General features: G+C 41.1%; 3 protein-coding genes across 5 annotated transcripts; all 3 read right to left on the reverse strand.

The window, feature by feature from the left end:
* Positions 1-346: 346 nt before the first annotated feature.
* Positions 347-12,137, reverse strand: ndufa9a (NADH:ubiquinone oxidoreductase subunit A9a). 2 transcript variants are annotated; one of them, XM_037254882.1, is made up of 11 exons: positions 12,060-12,137; positions 11,346-11,522; positions 2,276-2,373; positions 2,083-2,174; positions 1,858-1,999; positions 1,611-1,713; positions 1,467-1,537; positions 1,223-1,299; positions 1,003-1,098; positions 697-763; positions 347-602 (listed from the first exon to the last, which is right to left on the reverse strand). In XM_037254882.1, the coding sequence occupies exons 1-11, from the start codon at positions 12,112-12,114 to the stop codon at positions 432-434; spliced, it is 1,149 nt and encodes a 382-aa protein (XP_037110777.1). In that variant the 5' UTR covers positions 12,115-12,137; the 3' UTR covers positions 347-431. The 2 variants fall into 2 exon arrangements, with proteins under 2 accessions (XP_037110777.1, XP_037110776.1); XM_037254881.1 differs by lacking the exons at positions 347-602; positions 697-763; positions 1,003-1,098; ... (4 more) ...; positions 2,083-2,174; positions 2,276-2,373 and adding exons at positions 9,157-9,411; positions 9,506-9,572; positions 9,796-9,891; ... (4 more) ...; positions 10,876-10,967; positions 11,069-11,166.
* On the reverse strand, positions 6,869-8,124 carry LOC119124684 (apelin receptor B-like). The gene has a single exon (XM_037254885.1). The coding sequence runs from the start codon at positions 8,096-8,098 to the stop codon at positions 7,139-7,141; it is 960 nt and encodes a 319-aa protein (XP_037110780.1). The 5' UTR covers positions 8,099-8,124; the 3' UTR covers positions 6,869-7,138.
* Positions 12,138-12,907: 770 nt separating the features above from the next.
* dyrk4 (dual-specificity tyrosine-(Y)-phosphorylation regulated kinase 4) lies at positions 12,908-22,034 on the reverse strand. Of its 2 annotated transcripts, none has more exons than XM_037255122.1 (14): positions 21,530-22,034; positions 19,431-19,508; positions 18,346-18,501; positions 17,987-18,137; positions 17,650-17,813; positions 17,121-17,257; positions 16,911-17,051; positions 16,283-16,421; positions 15,697-15,778; positions 15,300-15,472; positions 15,145-15,205; positions 14,738-14,867; positions 14,469-14,650; positions 12,908-14,288 (listed from the first exon to the last, which is right to left on the reverse strand). In XM_037255122.1, the coding sequence occupies exons 1-14, from the start codon at positions 21,548-21,550 to the stop codon at positions 14,032-14,034; spliced, it is 1,872 nt and encodes a 623-aa protein (XP_037111017.1). In that variant the 5' UTR covers positions 21,551-22,034; the 3' UTR covers positions 12,908-14,031. The 2 variants fall into 2 exon arrangements, with proteins under 2 accessions (XP_037111017.1, XP_037111016.1); XM_037255121.1 differs by having other exon boundaries at positions 12,908-14,291; positions 21,530-22,033.
* Between the last annotated feature and the right edge of the window lie 57 nt (positions 22,035-22,091).

Genomic DNA, 22,091 nt, shown 5'->3' on the forward strand with positions numbered 1-22,091 from the left:
TTTGAATGCTTATCTATATGGGTCTGTAGTTAGACACTCCCATGAGATGAATGAAGACACGCACTACAGAAAATTGTTAGATAGATGAATATTTGCCTGTCTCCTCTACTTGGGCTGATTCAAAATGTGGTGGCACAAATTACAAAATCCTGAATCAATTCTTACGGACTAGAACAAATTTTATTTTAAAAATGATACGCACGCACGCACGCACACAGTACAGTGCATTAGTACCATAACTGTAATGTTTCTGGAACAATGTTTGTGATTTCAGTGCATCATGAATGAAGTGCAGCTATATGGCCAACACTGGATACTATATCTACCAAGAGACAAACATAAAACATTTTTAAGGATACAAGTATTTTTTTTATTTACATACAGAATAGCTAAAGCATTCTGAAGTGACAATAAGCCACTAATTTAGGACTTTAATAGTTGACGGTTTTTGCTGGCTTGGTTGCATCTAGATCAGCTTCCAGGAAACGGAATCGGCGATGGCGCCTCAGAATCTCAATCGCCCTTTGCTCGACGGTGGAGGGACTGATACCAAGATCCTCTAGACCAGGGAGTCCTGGGTACTTCATGTCAGTTGTGTGAAACTGGGAAAAAAACGTTCTCATCACGCTAAACTCTGATGAACTGCAGTAAGCTGCAACTTTTACTCTGAACTCCCCAAAAAATTTTCTTTCTTACCCTTTCTACTTTATCTGGGGTTGTCCAAGGCTCAAATGGGTTCAATGCAAAGAACTGAGCGGCCAGGCTGAAAAGACAAACAGAAGCACATGAAGAGATTCATACAGATTTTCAGCTGCCAGATTATTTGGTCGAGGCATGTAGAAAAACATTAAGAAGGGAGTCACCGCTCCTCTATGTATCTTTGTCAATGTGGATACAAACAACTGTGACATTATGATCCTTTAAAGCAAGCATCAGATCCTCAACTTTGAAGTGTATCTGATGAGGACCAACCACAAATGTGTATGAATGTTAAAAACTTACTGAAAGAGTGGGCGGGGGAGTGGATAGGGCACAAAGGGTCTGTGAGCGACGGCGTAAATGTACTCCACCAGGTCGTGGAGCAGGTACCGGTTGGGACTGTGAGACAGAAAACCCCCCAAAAATGTTACATCATGATATCGTCTCAATCAACTGGATGTCTCACGCCACTAAGGCATGCAAAAATGATGGACAACTTCAATACAAACATTCGGTCACTTACCCGACTAATGCGTACGTCTTGCCATTGGCCTCTGGGTCTCTGACTGCGCTGATGATGGCCTTTGCCACGTCGACAACCTAACGAAGAGGATGACTTTTTATTCTATATGTTTGTTGATTTAGAGACGCAAATACTATGTATGTAAGAACAGGCTTTAGCTCCCATAGAGTCCGCTGCTCTGCACTACACAGCAACGGAGCAGGTAGATGACGGAATAATGACGGAGGAAAAAAAGTCCGCTCACGTGAATCGGCTGCTTGACAGTTTTCTTCCCAAGGCTGATGAGCGGAATGGCATTGCCAAACCAACGCATGTCTGCAGGAATGACATAGTAATCGTCAGCAAAGCTTTGATTTGCACATCACTGTTGATAAGTGGTTAGTCTTACTTGCGTAGTAGTTGAAGAACCTGTCTTCCTTCCCAAACATCTCTGAGGGCTTCATGATGATAGCATCAGAAAACTTATCTCTCACTGCCGTCTCTCCCACAGCCAGGGACACACAATAGAACGCAAAGGTTTCATACGAGACTTGCCAACCAGATCCAACCCTCTACATCATTTTACCATAACAACCAGCCCACTGAGGGCAAGCATGACTACAATGTCACCCATTATCTCATAACATGTTTCAGACCTTGTTCCTCAGGTATTTGGACGAGCTGCGGATGTCAGCGTTGAGGTGAGACATGTGAATGAACTTAGTAATGCCAGCCTCTCTGGTTGCCTCGGCGATCTGCTGAGGAATGCTCACAAAGACCTCCTCAAATGGGAAGTTCCTTCACAAATAGAGGCAAACAAAAAATCAATAAATGCTAGTATTCAATGTTGTAGTTAGTAATGGTGTCAATACAGGTCATACCTTGTTTCCCACTCTTTACCCACAAGATTGATGACAACGTTGGAGTGCTCCAAAGCTCGTTTAATGGAGTCTTTGTTCTTGGCATCCCACTCCTGTAGCAGAATTCCAAATAAAGTCAATCTGAGGTATTTGAGAAATATTCTACCATTCTGGTTGGGTGGATCATTGTTGAACTCCTATGTAACTTACGCACCATAAAAATGATTTGTCCGAGGTCCCCCATAGGCTTGAAATACATGGTGTCATACTGATCACAGCGATGAGGGACTATGATCTGAGAGCCAATCCGACCTGTAAACCAATAACACACCAATTATTTGTAACAGGCCCTCACGCCATTGAGGAAAACCCAAAGGTTTTGCCATTCACTAACACAGGCCTGTGGGCAAAATAGGCCCCACGTGCCCCACCTTGTGTTCACACACTTTTTAGTTCATTAATTATGCTGCAATTCGTTTTATACCTTTTGATTCCAAGTTGTTTTTATTTGATGCTTGATTTACAATTGACCTGCAGAAACACAAACTAAAATGATCTTCTCCAAGGCAAAACGGTTAATGTCCTGTTCATTTTAGGACATGTTGGTCTTTAAGTCTTCTCTTGATGAATTTGTCTACTGAACTGTCACTAATAGTGTAATGGTCTTTAAAAAAGTAGTGATGTTGACCCGTGATTGTTTCTCATTATTCAGTTTGAAATTACACACCGCTTTACATGTAATTGTTTTATTTTTCGCTCAGTTTTATCAATGCTCTATCAAAATGAAACTCAGCTTACCGTGTTTCTCCATGCAAAATGCGCCCCCGTGCATAATACGCACCCTAAAAATGGCATGTCGATGCTGGAAAAAAGCCTGTACCCATGTATAATATGCACCCAAATTTTGACTCTTACTTAAGTCCGTAAACGTACAATTATTTCAGAAAAAAGATCATCTTTGGGAACAACCGGATGTTGTTCTGCCGGTCAGTATCACTGCGCATGCGCTAGCAAACTCGATAGCGAAGAAATGTTTCGGATTTGTGTAGGGTACATTGTGACAGCAAACGAGCAGGTGATCGAGGAAGCGTCTGTATACGAGAGCCTTGTGTTCGTATGGAGCGTGTTTGAAGTGAACAGCAGAGAAGAAAGGAACAAGGCAAAGTGTTGTGAAATAAAATATTACCTGTAATACGCATTTAGGTAGAGAACTGAACTCTCGCTCTTTATATAGCTGACGTGTCAAAAAAAAAAAAAAAAAAAAGAAATTGTACCCATGTATAATGCGCACCCCAGATTTTAGGACAATAAATTAGTTACATTTTGCGCATTATGCATGGAAAAACACGGTAATTTTTGGATAACCTGCCATGCATCAACCTGCTGTGTGAACCACATTCCCAACCTTGAGGCATGACTCACTGTGTTCATATTCCACTCTTTAGTTGCAGCCGCGACTGCTTTTCTCCTCTCCAGCTCTCTGTTCTGGAGCTGCAGTGCTTCATTGTCCATTTCTACTCTGCTTCGGTCGTCCTGCAGTTCTGAAGGCCCGGACGACACAATGAGTGAGCTCCGGTTTGTGTGCATGTGTGTGAATGTTATTAAAACCTACTCTCCATCTTCTGTCTGTGTTTTTCTGCGCTCTTCTCTTCCTGCTGCTGGATGAGCCACCTTTGGAGCTGCTCCCTCTGCCTCTGCGTTCGTGGCCTGCTGTCTGGATCCTCCCCAAGCAGACCAGGCAACATCATCATCTGTGCTTCTGAGCCCAACTCCTGCCCATCCTGAGGCTGCTGGTACTGACAACAGAAGTCCGCTATGGCCTTCTCCGTGTCATGTTTGACCTTTAGTTGTTGAGTATGGAGCAAGGAAGCTTGATTTATATCTTCCATTATAGCAGCATCTACGGAGAGCACCTACAACGGCTTAGTCAGACATTCTAAAAGAATATTATTGTTTGATTTGCAGTAGTTTGTCCTTATTTGCGCACAAGTGGGTGACCTGGTCAGCTCAAGTGACTTCAGGCCACATGCAGGGTAGTGTAGGGAGACTCCACATTGGATGAAGGATTTGACCCCAGAACTTGAGGAGATGTGCTAACCACTACCCCACCTTGTTGCTATTGTTAAGATTAGATTCAGCCAGGTGAACTGTACCGATAGGCTTAAAATATTTAACTCGCAAAGGTCAGAGTGATATAGAATACTGAATGATGTTAAATAGTTCCATCATATATTGTATTTGCTAAGGTTAAGTACAGTATATCCCTTGGAGGACAGTTTTACATATTTTCCTTTTTTATTGCAAAACTGATCCTGAAAGCATTCAGGTCCATCTGATTATGGACCTAAATGCTGTAGACTTAAAAAGTTCCCCCTCTAACATCTCTATTTGTTATTTGTACGATGCATGAGGACCATGGAAAAGAATTTATTTCAGTCTTCCACTTAAAAAGTCATAAGTTTCATTTAACAATTTTCATGATTCCAATTCAACATGTCAAAAAAATATTTTTTATAGTCCATAAGAAGTAATCAGAATTGATTTTACTCTAGTAATTACAGGAATTGACCTTTTGAAAAGTATTTTCCATGCGTGTGTTTAGATGAATGGTGGTTTTTAATTAAACCACAGAAATAAATTAACTTGGAAAATAGGTAAATATGAAAAACATTGAGAACAATTTTACTACAAGGCAATTTTTTTTTATCTGCTTACCATAGGCATCTTGTTCTTCTTTTTCTGCCTTTTTCCTTGCAATCTTCTCAGCCACTTGCTTGTCAAGAAATTCCTTATCAACCTTTTTTTTTTTTTTTGCGGGAGAGTACGGGGTTAAAAATAATTTTAAATGCAAAAGAAAATGTTCAACACAAAAAACTTACTCCGATGCACCTCAACTTGTCGTCAAACAACCTCGCTCTTCTTCGAGCCTCAATGTCTCGACGTCTCTGCACTTTGACATTTGACAGGCCTTCCAATAACAATTGAGTGTTGCTCATCATCATCGTCATCGAGTGATATAGAATACTGAATGATGTTAAATAGTTCCATCATATATTGTATTTGCTAAGGTTAAGTACAGTCTATCCCTTGGAGGACAGTTGTACATATTTTCCTTTTTTATTGCAAAACTGATCCTGAAAGCATTCAGGTCCATCTGATTATGGACTTAAATGCTGTAGGCTTAAAAAGTTCCCCCTCTAACATCTCTATTTGTTATTTTGTACGATGCATGAGCACCATGGAAAAGAATTTATTTCAGTCTTCCACTTAAAAAGTCATAAGTTTCATTTAACAATTTTCATGATTCCAATTCAACATGTCCAAAAAATATTTTTTATACTACATAAGAAGTAATCAGAATTGATTTTACTCTAGTAATTACAGGAATTGACCTTTTGAAAAGTATTTTCCATGCGTGTGTTTAGATTAATCAGTTTTATCTTTTTAATTAAACCACAGAAATAAATTAACTTGGAAAATAGGTAAATATGAAAAACATTGAGAACAATTTTACTACAAGGCAATTTTTTTTATCTGCTTACCATAGGCATCTTGTTCTTCTTTTTCTGCCTTTTTCCTTGCAATCTTCTCAGCCACTTGCTTGTCAAGAAATTCCTTATCAACCTTTTTTTTTTTTTTTTGCGGTAGAGTACGGGGTTAAAAATAATTTTAATGTGTACTGTACAATGTAGTAATTGTATAATTCTTGATGTTTTCATGAAAGGTGCCTGCAGTTAGTGGAAGTTGGATGGGGACTTCAGTAGACGTGAAGGCCACCCAGCAGGTCATCCCATGTAAGCAGACTCGGATACACGTTGCCAAGGTACCACTTGAATGATTTACACTGTAATCTTGTGCTCTTCAGTGATTTTGTGTTTTGAAACATAGTCCCTCTGCAACCTTCCTCCTTATCCTTCCTTCTATTACACATAAAAACATTTTGCCATCATAGTGTCAAAGCAAGGGAACTTTAGCAAACCACTCGGATTTGATATGATGATCTGGGTCCTGATTATGTGTCACACATCCTGCTTTGCTTCATCAGCACAGGGCGATTTCAAGTTGTTTTGCGCAACTCAGGAAGCCAAAGCAATATTCGCATGTTCTTACAATTTAGGGTAGCAGCAAAGGTACTAAACTTGCTATTTTACAATGCACCATTGGATTGGTTAGTGATGTTTTTAGTTTTAAATGTGTTTGACAACCAATGATATGATTAAATTGTAACCAAGCATATGCATCACTGGAAATACGAGATGCATATATACATTTGACAGAGAATAGAACGTACACATGTTTTCTCGTTGTAACTGGACACACGCAAACAAGGTCAAACTGGATGTGGTAAACTTGTACAATTTAAAGAGAGCCAACACAAAAAGAATGCTTTAATTATTATAATCAAGCTCTAGGAGGGAGAAATGCAAAAATGTTAGATCAAAAGAAATTGAGAAAAAATACACAGATGGAAAATATGTAAACATTACAAAGAAATACAAGACAAAGCTGTATTTAAGAATAAAATATTGTTTTACTTATTAGACCTTTTCTGCCCCCTGACTCATAAGCATCCATAAATATTATCTGACTAATAACAGGGCTATTTCTGACTTCTGTGCCCAACTCCGCAATTTGAGGTGAGGCTGGTTGCTCGTTGTCACACTTCCTGTCTCACACATATTGTGTACTATGTCTTGTCACCGTGGGATAGTGGGAACGTTATTTCGATCTCTTTGTGTGTCTTGGCATGTGAAGAAATTGACAATAAAGCAGACTTTGACTTTGACAAGTATTTGAACAGGAAATATGCAAATTCACAGTTTTATTGTTGGTTCATAAAAATGATTGGCTTAAAAAAACAATTTCTATAAAGGAGAGAACACAGAATGAGAGTGGGGAAAAATATCAGATAAACATTTGTATTTTGTTTTTATTTTTACTTGTCACGCAGGCCTGCTTATCCCTGCATTACACAAAGACGATTCACATTTCATCCCTTGAGATTTATTTGTCAGGAAGGTGCAGAGTCAAGAACCTGGAAGTAAACATCTAGTGTTGATTGAGTCCTCCAGGCCCACTAGACCCTGGTGGGTTTGTGGCAGTACTTCTTGAGCTGAAGCAAGTGCAGGCAACGTGACCTGAAACGCAGGTCCAAGAAGGCGTAGAGGAAGGGGTTGAGGCAGCTGTTGAAATAGCCCAGGCAGGCGGCGTATGGGTAGGCCAGCAGCAGAGAGCGCTGGAAAGCACAGGTGGCTGCTGGAAACAGTTTCAAATCAAAGAGGGTGTCCACGGTTCTCATCACATGGTGGGGGATCCAGCAGACGGCGAAAACCACAACCACTGTGGTGATGACCTTCAAGAGTTGCCACTTGCGTTGGTCTCCTTTGCGATAAGTGTTGAAGTGGCGAATCACCGTACAGCCGATCAACCCATAGCACACCACCATGGCCAGTAAGGGGAGCAGGAACCCCAGGGTGGATAATGAAAAGCTTAACCCGGCATACAGCAAACTCGCCTGATGCTCACTGGTCGTGACAGACCTGAAGTCTAACCTGCAGAAAGTGCGGTTGCCGCTCAGCTCGTCCAAGGTGGTGATGAAGACGAGGGCGGGCGTAGACAGGAGTCCCGACAGCATCCAGACGGCAGCAATGGAAGCGTAGATGTGGCTGCCGGTGCACGGCAAGGACAGTGAGTGCACAATGGCCAGGTAGCGGTCAAAGCTCAAGCAGGTGAGGAGGAAGACGCTGGCGTACATGTTGAGGAGCTCCACATAGCTGAGGATCTTGCACAGGGCCATCCCGAAGGGCCAGTGGTTGTCCATGGCCGTGTACACCATCCACAGGGGCAGTGAGACGGTGAAGGCCAGGTCGGCCAGGGCCAGGTTGCCGATATAGAGGAAGGCCGCTCGCTGCTTCCTTTGCACCCTCCACACGGTGGAAATGACCACGCTGTTGCCAAACAGGCTCAAAATGAAGATGAGCATGAAGAACACTGAAATGAGCACTCGGGACACCGTCCCCCTGGTGTAGTCGCACATGGTGTTGTTCTCAGTCTCGTTGGGCGTCTCAGTAGGCTCCATTTCTTTTCTCTCTTGGTCTCGGGGTAACGTGTTGCTGCTTGTGTCATTTGCCCACTCTTGCACAATCCCCTGCCGTGAGGATGCATGCCCTCCTCCACCGCCCACTTTGGGTGCAAACACAGCCACTAACCTATTTAACCTAGAAAATAATTTTCTATTACGTCATCTACTATTGCTCTTTTCTTTACTTGCCTTGTTGAAAGCATGGTATTATGAATATCATGCAAAAAGGTATTTCCATTTTATCGAAGCGCTTCATCTATCCGCTTGGCCCAATGCCAGCGTTGAGCTACAGTCCAGGGGTGTCAAACTAATTTTTGTCGCGGGCCGCATCGTAGGCATAGTTTCATTCGGAGGCTCATTATGATTGTCATTGTCTTCTATACACAGGATAGGCTACAAAACAAACTGATGAATAACTAGTTTTGAAGTCAGAGACTAGTAAAAACTGTTCAAATATTTTAAAAAGAAGAATGGTAATAAAAATTGCAAGCAATACCTCAATTTCTATTTAAAGTGAAGACAATTCGTAATTAAAGTAATGACAAAGTCGATACAAAATTTGTCTTCGCAGGCCACGTAAAATGATGTGGTGGGCCGTATCTGGCTTCCGGGCCTTGAGTTTGACACGAATGAGATACACGATCTGCGAAAAACCTAAACCTTTACGTGTTTAGTTTGAATGCTTATCTATATGGGTCTGTGGTTAGACACTCCCATGAGATGAAGACACGCACGACAGAAAATTGTTAGATAGATGAATATTTGCCTGTCTCCTCTACTTGGGCTGATTCAAAATGTGGTGGCACAAATTACAAAATCCTGAATCAATTCTTACAGACTAGAACTAATTTTATTATAAAAATGATACGCACGCACACACACAGTACAGTGCATTAGTACCATAACTGTAATGTTTCTGGAACAATGTTTGTGATTTCAGTGCATCATGAATGAAGTGCAGCTATATGGCCAACACTGGATACTATATCTACCAAGAGACAAACATAAAACACTTTTAAGGATACAAGTATTTTTTTTATTTACATACAGAATAGCTAAAGCATTCTGAAGTGACAATAAGCCACTAATTTAGGACTTTAATAGTTGACGGTTTTTGCTGGCTTGGTTGCATCTAGATCAGCTTCCAGGAAACGGAATCGGCGATGGCGCCGCAGAATCTCAATCGCCCTTTGCTCGACGGTGGAGGGACTGATACCAAGATCCTCTAGACCAGGGAGTCCTGGGTACTTCATGTCAGTTGTGTGAAACTGGGAAAAAAACGTTTTCATCACGCTAAACTCTGATGAACTGCAGTAAGCTGCAACTTTTACTCTGAACTCCCCAAAACGTTTTCTTTCTTACCCTTTCTACTTTATCTGGGGTTGTCCAAGGCTCAAATGGGTTCAATGCAAAGAACTGAGCGGCCAGGCTGAAAAGACAAACAGAAGCACATGAAGAGATTCATATAGATTTTCAGGTGCCAAATTATTTGGTCAAGGCAAGTAGGAAAACATTAAGAAGGGAATCACCGCTCCTCTATGTATCTTTGTCAATGTGAAATTATGATCCTTTAAAACAAGCATCAGATCCTCAACTTTGAAGTGTATCTGATGAGGACCAACCACAAATGTGTATGAATGTTAAAAACTTACTGAAAGAGTGGGCGGGGGAGTGGATAGGGCACAAAGGGTCTGTGAGCGACGGCGTAAATGTACTCCACCAGGTCGTGGAGCAGGTACCGGTTGGGACTGTGAGACAGAAAACCCCCCAAAAATGTTACATCATGATATCGTCTCAATCAACTGGATGTCTCACGCCACTAAGGCATGCAAAAATGATGGACAACTTCAATACAAACATTCGGTCACTTACCCGACTAATGCGTACGTCTTGCCATTGGCCTCTGGGTCTCTGACTGCGCTGATGATGGCCTTTGCCACGTCGACAACCTAACGAAGAGGATGACTTTTTATTCTATATGTTTGTTGATTTAGAGACGCAAATACTATGTATGTAAGAACAGGCTTTAGCTCCCATAGAGTCCGCTGCTCTGCACTACACAGCAACGGAGCAGGTAGATGACGGAATAATGACGGAGGAAAAAAAGTCCGCTTACGTGAATCGGCTGCTTGACAGTTTTCTTCCCAAGGCTGATGAGCGGAATGGCATTGCCAAACCAACGCATGTCTGCAGGAATGACATAGTAATCGTCAGCAAAGCTTTGATTTGCACATCACTGTTGATAAGTGGTTAGTCTTACTTGCGTAGTAGTTGAAGAACCTGTCTTCCCTCCCAAACATCTCTGAGGGCTTCATGATGATAGCATCAGGAAACTCATCTCTCACTGCCGTCTCTCCCACAGCCTGGGACACACAATAGAACGCAAAGGTTTCATACGAGACCTGCCAACCAGATCCAACCCTCTACATCATTTTACCATAACAACCAGCCCACTGAGGGCAAGCATGACTACAATGTCACCCATTATCTCATAACATGTTTCAAACCTTGTTCCTCAGGTATTTGGACGAGCTGCGGATGTCAGCGTTGAGGTGAGACATGTGAATGAACTTAGTAATGCCAGCCTCTCTGGTTGCCTTGGCGATCTGCTGAGGAATGCTCACAAAGACCTCCTCAAATGGGAAATTCCTTCACAAATAGAGGCAAACAAAAAATCAATAAATGCTAGTATTCAATGTTGTAGTTAGTAATGGTGTCAATACAGGTCATACCTTGTTTCCCACTCTTTACTCACAAGATTGATGACAACGTTGGAGTGCTCCAAAGCTCGTTTAATGGAGTCTTTGTTTTTGGCATCCCACTCCTGTAGCAGAATTCCAAATAAAGTCAATCTGAGGTATTTGAGAAATATTCTACCATTCTGGTTGGGTGGATCATTGTTGAACTCCTATGTAACTTACGCACCATAAAAATGATTTGTCCGAGGTCCCCCATAGGCTTGAAATACATAGTGTCATACTGATCACAGCGATGAGGGACTATGATCTGAGAGCCAATCCGACCTGTAAACCAATAACACACCAAATCAAATCTGTGTGTAACTGTCAGAAAATAAGTCATTCAAGTTTTTTTCCCCCCATTTCAATTTAGTAAAAATAACAAGCAACATTAGGTTTATTATTAGCATTTAATGTTGGTTTTGCATTGAAGGAAGCGAGAGTCTATTTTCTTATCTGCTCACCTAGCCGATTGACCACATATCGCCCCAGGAAGCCGGTAGCGCCAAACACGGTGGCGGCGATGCCACTGGACGACGAGCGGCCTCCCTTGCCTTTGGGGATGACAGCATGGTGCACCTTCCTCTGCTGAACTGGGCCCAAGCCAGAGGCTGACAACACAGCGGGAGGACAGCTACCCTCTAATTGGAAGAAGGTAGATTACTACATTTGGGATGCCAGCTATTATGGGTCAGAGGTAATCATTTTGCTAGAATATCTCGGTAATTCATGATAAGAATAAACTAAATTGAAACTGTTTAAATGACACGTTAGTTTTGCAAGAAATTATAAGCAGTTATTTCATTTATTTTGGTGTACACTGTGTTGGACTTAATTCTACATTTGATTTCAATAATTACAATGGAAAGAGAAGAAAGAATCGATTGGCATGGGTTTAGGCTAGTAAACCCAGTAGTACAACAAAGTATTACATGACAGTTACACATGACTTAACCGAGTGTCCTTATGTTCCGTCAGGCAGCTACTGAAATAAAAACAGCTAACGTTAGCACCTTGCTAGCGTTAGCCGGCGGTTCTTAAGGCAAGCAGATTAGCAAGGTCATTCAAAATGCGAGCTTGCTTCCAGTGTGAGTCTGTGTGAAGCCATTGTATGAACCATGCCTAAAGTTTACAAAACCACGTAGACGCATGCTAAGGACTATTTTGACGTTACTCACTCGTAATTTTCGGAAGGACACTCGCAGGACGGCCAACCAGCAAAACGGTCGCCATGTTTTCGTCTACGGCATCCGTTGACGACCAAATTTGCACAGCGATTTTGCGAAAGTGTCAACAGTGTTCAAAGGACCACTGAAACACATTGAAGGGCCGAGAAAGACCACGTTCACACCGCACTGTATGCACCCATACTAATAATGACATTTGCATAGTTATTTGTACGTTTATTTGTTTGTTCCCTTCAAAAATAAAAACAAAGTGGTAGAACGATCCTGAAATATAGTATTGTTTAAATGCTGCCATCTGCTGCCTTTGGCATAGTACAGTTCAAATATTTGGAATCTGTTCAACTAGATATTGTTCTTATATTATGTATTTATTTTTGAAAAGCACCGTTTTTAATTCAACCGGAACTATGTTGACACTTTCTGATAAATTTATCAGAATATATATATTCATTGTCTTTGGTGAAAGCGGTCCTAAAACTGCCGACACCCCTTGTATTTTGGCCATATTTATGTTTCTACGAGGGATTTAAATTAAATTAAAAAATATATATATTTCTAGCTGACAAATTTATTTTAGCTGTACTGTATTTTATCTTATGAGTGTTTATGAATTTTGCATTATCATTATAAATTTTCAATGATATAAATACTTACTTATTCATAATGTATGATTGGTTGATTGGTTTGCCCAAACATAATAAGCAGCACATTACAGGTATAAAGTGCAGGGCTGACTTTTTCTTATTTTTCAAATCTCAATTCAAATATTGATATGTTCATTCTCCCGAAAGACAGCTCTGAATATTCTAAACACAGTATCAAATTCATAGACACGCACATATTAAATAACATTTTATTTTAGCATTAAGTACATAAATAGCATTAAATTTTCATATATCACCTTCAGTCTCTTTCCTATTAGAGTTTCTGATTGTTGGCCTGATTGTCACGATAGGACTTTACTGCCTGTTTCAACCTGGCGTTGACTCACGACAAAAATAATCAGTAAGACAAAAAAGCATTTCTTCACTGTTAGACAACTGTGGGAAGGTTTCGTATTGTACTGCACAATTATAAGAACTTAGCCAACAGTTTCTAAACACCAGTAAAGTGCAATATGTCTAATACTGCAAGGCACAAACTAAGATTGTCTTTCAGTTTCTAGTGTAAAAACACAGACATCCAAAGTATTATCATTCAGTAACAATAAATGGGTATTCTGAACTACACTTATTTTGGACACAGATACATAATGGTTGAGGTGCACATGTTTTGCCAATCATACAAGATACATTAGCTAAAGCAAATAAATTAAATAATAATTTAAGCAGTAAATGTGTTCCAGTTAAAATGTACATGACATTGCGTCTCTGCATACAAAAACAGTTTTGGCTCAACTTTATTGCACACACACTTTCGTAGTTTAACATGAGAATGATTGTAAAAGAGGATAAAAATGAAAAAAAAAAAAAGAATATAAGAATTTCAATGTTCTTGCCGTTTTAAAAATTTGCCTTCTTTTTTCTCCCCTTACAAAATAAACATTTATCACAGATTTCAATACTCAACCAAGACTATGCCATTAGAATAATAATAATAAAATAAGATTTAAACTACATTCTCTGAGCATCACATGTGGTTAACAAACATACAAACATTATAAATAACAAAAGTGCGATATTTTCATGGATATTTTAATTGTAACCTCTTCTATACATCATCTAAAATCTTGTCGGTCACCTGTAGAACAATTGTTCGTCCATTCTCAGAATTGTTTTTTGTCGTGTTCAGACAAAACAACATGGCAGTGTTTCAATAATCTATCACAACCACCCTGCAGGAAAACTTGGCTAATACCGTTTTAGTTTGTATTCCTGACTGATGAATGCAAAAGCAGGAGCAAATCTCAGCGGCCACATGACTTTCCTGTTTTTCTTGAACGCAGCACCGCTCTCCTCTGCTCTTAGATGATAGGAGGCAAACACTGAGAGGACACGAGGCTGTCTTGCCTTTCCGTGCACTCTTCTTCCCGAGTTTTGATGACGATGTGAACAGGCCTCTCTAAACCACCATCTTGAAGCTTGGAATCCTCACTCTCGCACACTTCGTCCTCCGCTGAAGCCCCGATAGGTCGCAGACGCTCACCGGGGGTTGTCTTTGACTCTGAACTGTGTTTCTGCAACTTGCCTTCGTCACAGTTTTCTTCTGAGCTGAACCTCTCTGCTGAACCGCCACAACAAAGAATATTAAATTCCTGCTAAGTGGGGATGCTTTACACATTTGGAAAATGTGCTTATCATATTCCTGATCCTGGTGTTCGGATTTGGAAATAGTAATCAATTCCAGATTCAAACTGTTGCCATATTTTAGCAGTTCCGTGCACTTACAATATTTACTCACCAGATTTGCTGTTTGCTTGTTTGCTGTAACTGTAGTCACCATTTTTCTCTATGGCAGTCACACTGTCCGTAGGCTTCTTCCCTGATGGTTTGGTTCTGGGCTTTGCCTTGTTGAAATTCCCCTCCAGGATCCAGCCATGCTGTAACCCCTCATCTGGTGTCATACGTTTAGTTGGATCCCAACTGAAAGGCCCAAGGGATAAGAAAAGAGTGTTTTTAGAGCAACGGAATTAAAATGGTGCCTATTTTGAAACTAGAGCAGCAGCATACGTAAGGCAGCGTGTGATGAAGTCCAAGAATAAAGCATCATTTGTCTTCAAAGTAGTTGACAGGTCCTTGGAATTGGGTCTTCGTTTCTTCCCCTTACTATTTGTTGTGTTTCTGGGATTTCCTTTTGAGTCTGAACATCAATACAAGCAGAGGTGTTGTTAGCGGTGAATATTACACTCATGAATGAATCCTACTTTTTTAAATGTTTAGCACTTTAAATCTTAGCACTTCAACAAGATAATTAGTGGAATAATGCTTTCGTGACCATTCTTTTTTTTTCTCATTTGGCTTCTTCTTTCAGTTAAAAAGTATTGCTCAAATAAGTTTTTAACATCTAAAAAACTTGACAAGCTATTTGTATAATCGTCACAAAATGTAATACAAAAAGGGTGAGGATAACCTCTTACCAAAGAACAATCTCCTCCTGGATGCAGACTGAACAAAATCATTTGGTGGCATTCCAAGAAGCTGCAAACAAAAAGGAAATCGGACTCTTGAATCAAACAACCAAAAGAAGTAGAATTTACAACACATGTGAGAGAGTGATTAATCACATGCACACCTCCATGATACATGCTATCTGCTCCACTTCACTCTCCCCAGGGAAGAGCGGGTAACCAGTGTAGAGCTCAGCCAGGATGCAGCCCAGGCTCCACATGTCAATGGCCATGCTGTAGGGGTGACCCAGGATGACCTCTGGGGAGCGGTAGAAGCGGCTCTGGATGTAGGTGTACACTACGAGGTGAGGAGAGCTCAAATTTACTTCACCTACACATACTTTGAATTTGACTGAAGAACCCCGTTCCTATATATTTTATCTTCTTCAGTTACATTGTTACGGTTCTTCCAGTCTATTGATGAAGGTATGAGTTACCACCACTCTTTACTACTACTACTTAATTTACTGCACAAGCTCATTTTGTTTACAAGATAAATGTTCACATGCAGCAAGCTCTTACCTCTTTGTTGTTCGTAACAGCTTGATCCAAAATCAATCACCTTGATGTTCCCTGGTCCTCTCTGAGACAATAGGATATTCTCCTGTGGAAGAAAATCTCTTTAGTTTCTCAGCTGCAGTCTTGTTGTAATACTATACTGCTCCACAAGGTGGCACAGATATTCTCGTAGCAGGCGTTTTCAACAAGCAACTCGGGTACCACTGCTTTGGCGGAATTTTTTATTTTTTTCACCGAAGGAGGATAGACCTATAAGGGCTATTTATTTGCATCTGTATGTCTATTTTGGGAATCTCAGCTACATTTGACATAATTTGGATGGGTAAATGATTCACAAAATTAGCTGGAAAATAAATCAAGTCCAAATAATAAATCTTTTTAATTTTTAAAAATGTTACAATTATTTTCCATTTCCTATTTTGCAATACCGCCATGACTACTAGAGGGCCGCGGACCACCTTTTGATAATCCCTGTACAACGACATTATTTTTACAGACAGAGCTGGGCAGGGCACTTAAAAAGTAGCTCAATTGTGCCTTGAATGTACTTTCACTCCAGTTTTCTGTAACTATCTGCACGAATCAATACCGGTTTGAGATCGCAGTGGATGATCTTCTCTCTGTGCAGCATCTGCAGGCACCTGAGCAGAGCGTGAGTGAAGCGACGGATGAGAGCCACACTGAAGCCCTGGAAGTTGTTCTTTTTGATGAGCTCGTACAAGTTCACCCTGAAAAGAAATGAACCATTTGGTAAAGTGAAGATCAAGATCGAGGTTACATTTTTGTCACTTTATTAAGGTTTCAAACATTTTTGCACACTTTACAGTTGAGTCGAGTCCCCTCCTCTTGGGAATATTACATGATTGTGCCAGCAATGTTGTCCTTCTGTCTATTGTGATGAGCTGCTCTATGGATGGTGTAATTTGAGCCGCCGCACCATGAAGCACGAAGGGGTAAGAGATAGCGCTCTGATCAAGGCCTTAACTAAAGGATTTGGTGACAGTAACGTAAGACAAGGTGGCAGTCCAAGACGTCCTCTAAAGGACATCCATTTAAAGGGAGACACAAAACTGTGCCTACGGTACACACTAATCCCGTTACCCCTAATCCCTTCAAGTCACACACTGACATCAATATGATAGGCCAAGAGTGATTGGACCAGTTTTGTCTGTGTTTTTGTGGATGTTGAGCAGCAAAAAACAAAAGTATCCACCAACCCGAGAAGCTCAAAAGAGATGCAGAGGTGATTTCGAAAGTAGAAGTACTCCTTCATGTGGATGACGTTATGAAGATTGTCTTTATCTTTCCTCTTTATCACATCCAGGATCTTCAGCTCAACTAAAGCTTGGTGATGAAACCTGGAGAGGAAAGTAACATGTATTTACCATTGGCCACCCAAAAGTTAAAACAAAATTCCCAATATGCACCTCTTCTTGTTGCGTATCATTTTAACAGCCACAAGTTCGTTTGTCTTGTGGTCCAAGCATTTCAGAACCTGCCCAAAGGAGCCTTTGCCAATCACTTCGAGTACTTCAAATCTGTAGGCAATGTGGTCGTGCAGCACCTGTGACAACAAAAGGATCACATAACTTGACATTGACGTCAGTGAACATCGGATGGCCCTACACAGTCACAGTGGCTTTGGGTCATCAGGCCACTGTTAATGACCCTGGTGAGTCGAATGTAGCCCTGACTCGAATCCCTTTTAACACCTTTGGGGTAAACTATGGGGCAGAGATTACCTCTCAGAACGTTTTCCAAGAAAAGTGGACGCTGTGCTAGCGTTCTAATTAAATCAACCCCAAAATACAAACAATAGCGCTTTGCCAAATTTGAACGTCTGCTCCATCTTCTTCTTTCGGCACACAGCAGATCAACCGTTTCCAACTCATCCTGTCCTTTAAGAGGGCATTTATTAAAGGTGAAAGATGATGGGAGGCGGCATCATGAATTTACCCTGATGTAGCTCCCATGCTCGTCATCATATCCGCTGTTCTGCGGCGCACTTTGGGAGGCCTCAATCTTCTGAGCGCCAAGCCCGAGGAACCAGATCTCTGAGTAGTCCATGATTTCCTCCTTCTCAAAGTCAGTCAGACGATCTTGGAAAGTGTTGACTGAGTCTGTTAGCAGATTGGAAGAGGAGGAGGTGGAAGAGGAGGACCAGATGAGTCATGTTATCATATTGATCAAAGAGCAGAGGAGGATGAACAAGTGCCTGTGATGCAAACTATGAGTCAAGGAATAGATTTACTTTTGAGTATATCGTGGTTTTCTGTGCTCCACGAAATCATACCTGTGGGAGACATGGGTAGCCTTCGACCCTCGGGTGCCTTTTCTTTGTTCAGTCTGTTACTGAAGAGTTTGTTGTTGCGGGATGCTGATATTTTATCCATGGCTGCACCAAATCGCATGGTGAACTGTTGAGTGGGATTTGGCCTCTCAATCTGTTCACGGAGATTCAGATTTTAGCTCTGTGTCATCTTACTCATCCACACAAAGCTATTAAAAGAGCTTACAGTTGCACGTCTACAACGTAAGACAACACATTGACCTTCAAGCTGCTCCTCAAAAATCATACACTAAATCAGTCACCTCACTTTTAATATTATCAACAAAATGAAAGTTTAAAAGCTGCTATAATGATGTACTTACTGTGTTTGTTTGGTAGTGGTTCTGGACCCCCTGATTGACAATTTGGGGCAGGATGTGGTCGGACTGCTGCTGGTGCTGGTTCTTGGCATTGCTGACAACCATCTGGACAACTGGAGGCTCGAGCTGAGGCAAAGTTTCCACACCTCCACCAAACTTCTGTAAGTGGAAAAAAAAGGTTTTACTACCAACTTCCACAAACAAAAAAGGCTGACAATGAATACTATTTACAGTAATTGGATAGAATGTTTTTTTTTTTATCTTTTCACTTCGACTGGTTTATAGTTGACATTGATAAAGACAGACACAGAGAGATAGAAAATAAATATTCACAATAAAGACGCCCCAATTTACCAAATACAGCACACTTGTAAACACCAAAGAAGTAGAGTGGGTCAGTGAATGTGACCTATAAATGAATGATATCTTTTTTACACTGTCCTTGCACGCCTGTCACGGCCCCATTCAGCTGTATATCTTTGTGTTAGGCTGATCGCTTTTTAGTTGGAGGCTCAGGTGATAAAGAACCCCCAGCAGGGAGCGGCTGGAGTTACAGAGGGTAATGGGGACAAGCCGGGTCCTGGTGCCTTCTCTGGGAGCTTTGTGGGGGAGAAGAGCGGCAACTTGTTTCTCTCTGGCTGCCATCAGGCATACTCTGATAGCCTGATGGGTAAAATTAAACCCCTTTGCAATGCCAAGTCCGCTAGGAAGAATTAGATATCGTAAAGATCCATATCGGTATCATGGGGGGGATTAGAGAGTGAATTTAGGACAAGCCTTTATTTTGTTGGCTGACATTCCTCAAATACGTTCAGTTAAATCATTAGAATAACATTCTTCTTAAATATGACAAGAATCAAACACAACACCACCGTTAAGTATCATTGGTGTGAGATGTGTTTTTTTCTCACTGAAAGTATGTCTGGACAGTTGATGTGATGCCTCTGCTCATATGCAATACAGACATACAGGATTGGTTTATTTGGGGGTCCTGTAAGTTACAAAAATATCAAATTATCTAATTAAATCTAATTTATGTAGAAGAATATTCAAGTTTCTGCAGCATCTTGCAGGGGTTAAAATCTGACCTGTAAGCAGGAACGGTTGGTCCCAAGACGACTGCCCTCCGCTTGCTGTCTGTGAGGGAAGGCCTCCGGGCGTGATGTCTGTGGGTGGAACAATAACGTTTAAAATCCACGGCGAGATAGCTGAAGCATATCTACTTCTGTTCATTTGTGGCACAGTTGGAATGGAGCAACACTTAGAAAGTCACACACACGATATCAGTTTTAAGATTCCAGCGGAAATTGCTTTTCATATTCTTTCTCCAGTCACAAACCAACACACACAGCAGGGCAGCTGAACAACAGCCATGCTACCAAAAATAATGCGCTGAGATCTAAAAATATACCACTTCCGCAAAAACCCAGCAACAACCAATCGCTCTCATATGCTGCACTTTTCCCTCCTGCTGTGCAGTTTCTGAACATGTGCACATCCACGTGCTTGCCTTTGGATGGGCACGTGTATGCCTGAATGTGTTCAAGAGAAGCAACATTCTATAAAAAGGAACTGGGATATTTGGGATGAAGAGCCTTTGTCACCAATCTGCCCGGCACGTGCCTTTTTAATCAGCGTGTGAGCCTGTGTTGGCTCCATACGGGTGAAATAAAGCTTAACCCAATTTCAAGATGCAGCACATGCCCAGAATGGAAGGAATAGGTAGAACTGGAACAGCCATGCTCACCAATATACTGCAAAAACATACATTATAATATAAAGCTTATTCTGTTTTTGTGAGACAAACTTAAAAATAAATTCATTCCAAAAGAATCATCTGTGCTATGGATGAACGTGTCAAGAATGGATGATCTAAAAGTAAAAGAGATAGCGTCAGTCTCGCCATTAAAGCCATTCCTTTGGTAGGTGGATAAAACCATGGCTGGTCTTCACTTGAAGCAGCAGGGCCATGTAGGTCACTCTGACAGGCTGACGTTAAAAAAAACACCTGGATGGATGAGCTGACTAAGGAGTGATGAGCTTGTGGAAGCCCTATGACGTCATGTAACCAGATGCCAACTTGACTGTCAATAAGTTTTAAGAAACAATTTATTCACATAAATGCTTTTCATACGTCTCATTCTCCACTGGAAACCCAAAACTCGTCAGTATTTTCTTGATTGGGTCACTCGACAGATCCTGGTTCTCAGGGCCTCTTTATTTTCATGCTTATATGCTGAGACAATCATTTCCAATCAGTGTGCTGCAAAAAAATTATTTGAATAATATAATCTCAAAATTATTTGACAAAAATAATTTCATATATAATGTTAATGTAGCTAGAGGTACAATAATGAAATGTTTTTTCCACAGACAAAAGTGACTGAGTATTGATCTTTTGTGGAAATGTTTGTTTTGTGGTGTGCCATAAGATGTTACTAACCTAAAATATCTCTATCTGCCTTAGCTCAATAAAGGTCATCAAATACTGATCTCTCAAGATGTGAGAGAATCCAATTCATCAATGTTGCCTGGGCAAAAGAATTAGAATGAAGGGTCATCCCATCAGGTGCACGAGGGAAGCTCAGAAGCCTCAGTGTGAGCCTCTCTGGTTACTTGGTCAGAGGGTCAACTCATGCAGCAAAGGCAAAGTCATATTTAATTCAAATCACTACTTGAATTTTGCCATACAAAGTGCCAACAATTGAAATGGAATGGGATGTGATTGCGCGGCTAAAATATGTGGTCAGGAGACACAGGCGAATGATCATCTCTGTGGAATTTGTGGATGAGGAATTGACATTATGCATCAGTGTGCAGCGATAGTATTGACTTTATCATCATAACAAACAGGGCTTTCCCAACATTTGACTAAGCTGGCATTTTCTGGGAAACTAAATTCAGTGAAGCAAATATAGACGATATTGCCACAAAATTATATGAGCTCAAATGAGTGGCATAAAACATGTTGCCTTAGCAAATATCTAAGTTAATATTAAATTGCATACAATACATTCTATATTTTAAGTATTGTCTTGTTAGTCAGTAAAACAAGGTGATATCCATTTTAATACCATTTTTATCTCAGAATTAGTAGCTGTATGTGACATCAGGACTGACAGCCTAAATAAATGTAAGTGCAATTCGAAAACTATATATGAATGTTAATAAAAACAAGTTTCCTCACCTTATTTATTTCTGGCAACATAACTACAGCGAGAATCTAAAAAAAAAAGTGACTCTGACACGAGAGACTTGGATCAAATCCAGGCAAAAAGACTCATTGTATCCAACTCATTCAGGAGCGTCAAATGGCAAAGCCGCGCTGTCCGAGTCCTCCAGTGATGAGTGCGTGGAGTACCTTAGAAGCTGATCGGAACCACGGATGACAAAGAAGACCAAACGAAATGGAACATATCGCATTCCAGGATTTTGACGTGCAGTGCTGCCGTCACCAAGGTGGAGATTAGTGTGAGAGGCAAGCTGTTGTAGGATCTCACGCCCATGAGCTAAGGAGCCACCTGGTCCGCTTGGTTTCTGCCGCGGACAGCTGGGGATGTCCCGATATAGACGTGCATGTGTCTTCTCTATCCCTCTCCCTCTGTCCACCTACACCGTGCTGCCCCTCTTAACACCGACGCTCCGTGGAGCAGATTTCCACCGACGCACTCACGCACGTCAGTCACGCCGCTTAGAATTCTCCGGAGACTTGCTCACTATCTCCACTATGGAATGGAGATACATGATTA

Source organism: Syngnathus acus, chromosome 6 (genome assembly GCF_901709675.1).
Source record: "Syngnathus acus chromosome 6, fSynAcu1.2, whole genome shotgun sequence".
Lineage (NCBI taxonomy): Eukaryota > Metazoa > Chordata > Actinopteri > Syngnathiformes > Syngnathidae > Syngnathus > Syngnathus acus.

What these genes read in the sequence shown, in the direction of transcription:
- LOC119124684 (XM_037254885.1), bottom strand. Translation starts at nt 8,098, where the DNA reads ATGTGCGACTACACCAGGGGGACGGTGTCCCGAGTGCTCATTTCAGTG.
- ndufa9a (XM_037254882.1), bottom strand. Translation starts at nt 12,114, where the DNA reads ATGGCGACCGTTTTGCTGGTTGGCCGTCCTGCGAGTGTCCTTCCGAAA. An exon ending in TGTCCTTCCGAAAATTACGA is followed by an intron (nt 11,523 to 12,059) that starts GTGAGTAACGTC and finishes TCTTCCAATTAG; the next exon opens with AGGGTAGCTGTCCTCCCGCT. An exon ending in GTTCTTCAACTACTACGCAA is followed by an intron (nt 1,538 to 1,610) that starts GTAAGACTAACC and finishes TCATTCCTGCAG; the next exon opens with ACATGCGTTGGTTTGGCAAT.
- dyrk4 (XM_037255121.1), bottom strand. Translation starts at nt 21,550, where the DNA reads ATGTTGCCAGAAATAAATAAG. An exon ending in ACCACTACCAAACAAACACA is followed by an intron (nt 18,138 to 18,345) that starts GTAAGTACATCA and finishes CTCCGTGAACAG; the next exon opens with ATTGAGAGGCCAAATCCCAC. An exon ending in CAGGAGGAGATTGTTCTTTG is followed by an intron (nt 14,868 to 15,144) that starts GTAAGAGGTTAT and finishes ATTGATGTTCAG; the next exon opens with ACTCAAAAGGAAATCCCAGA.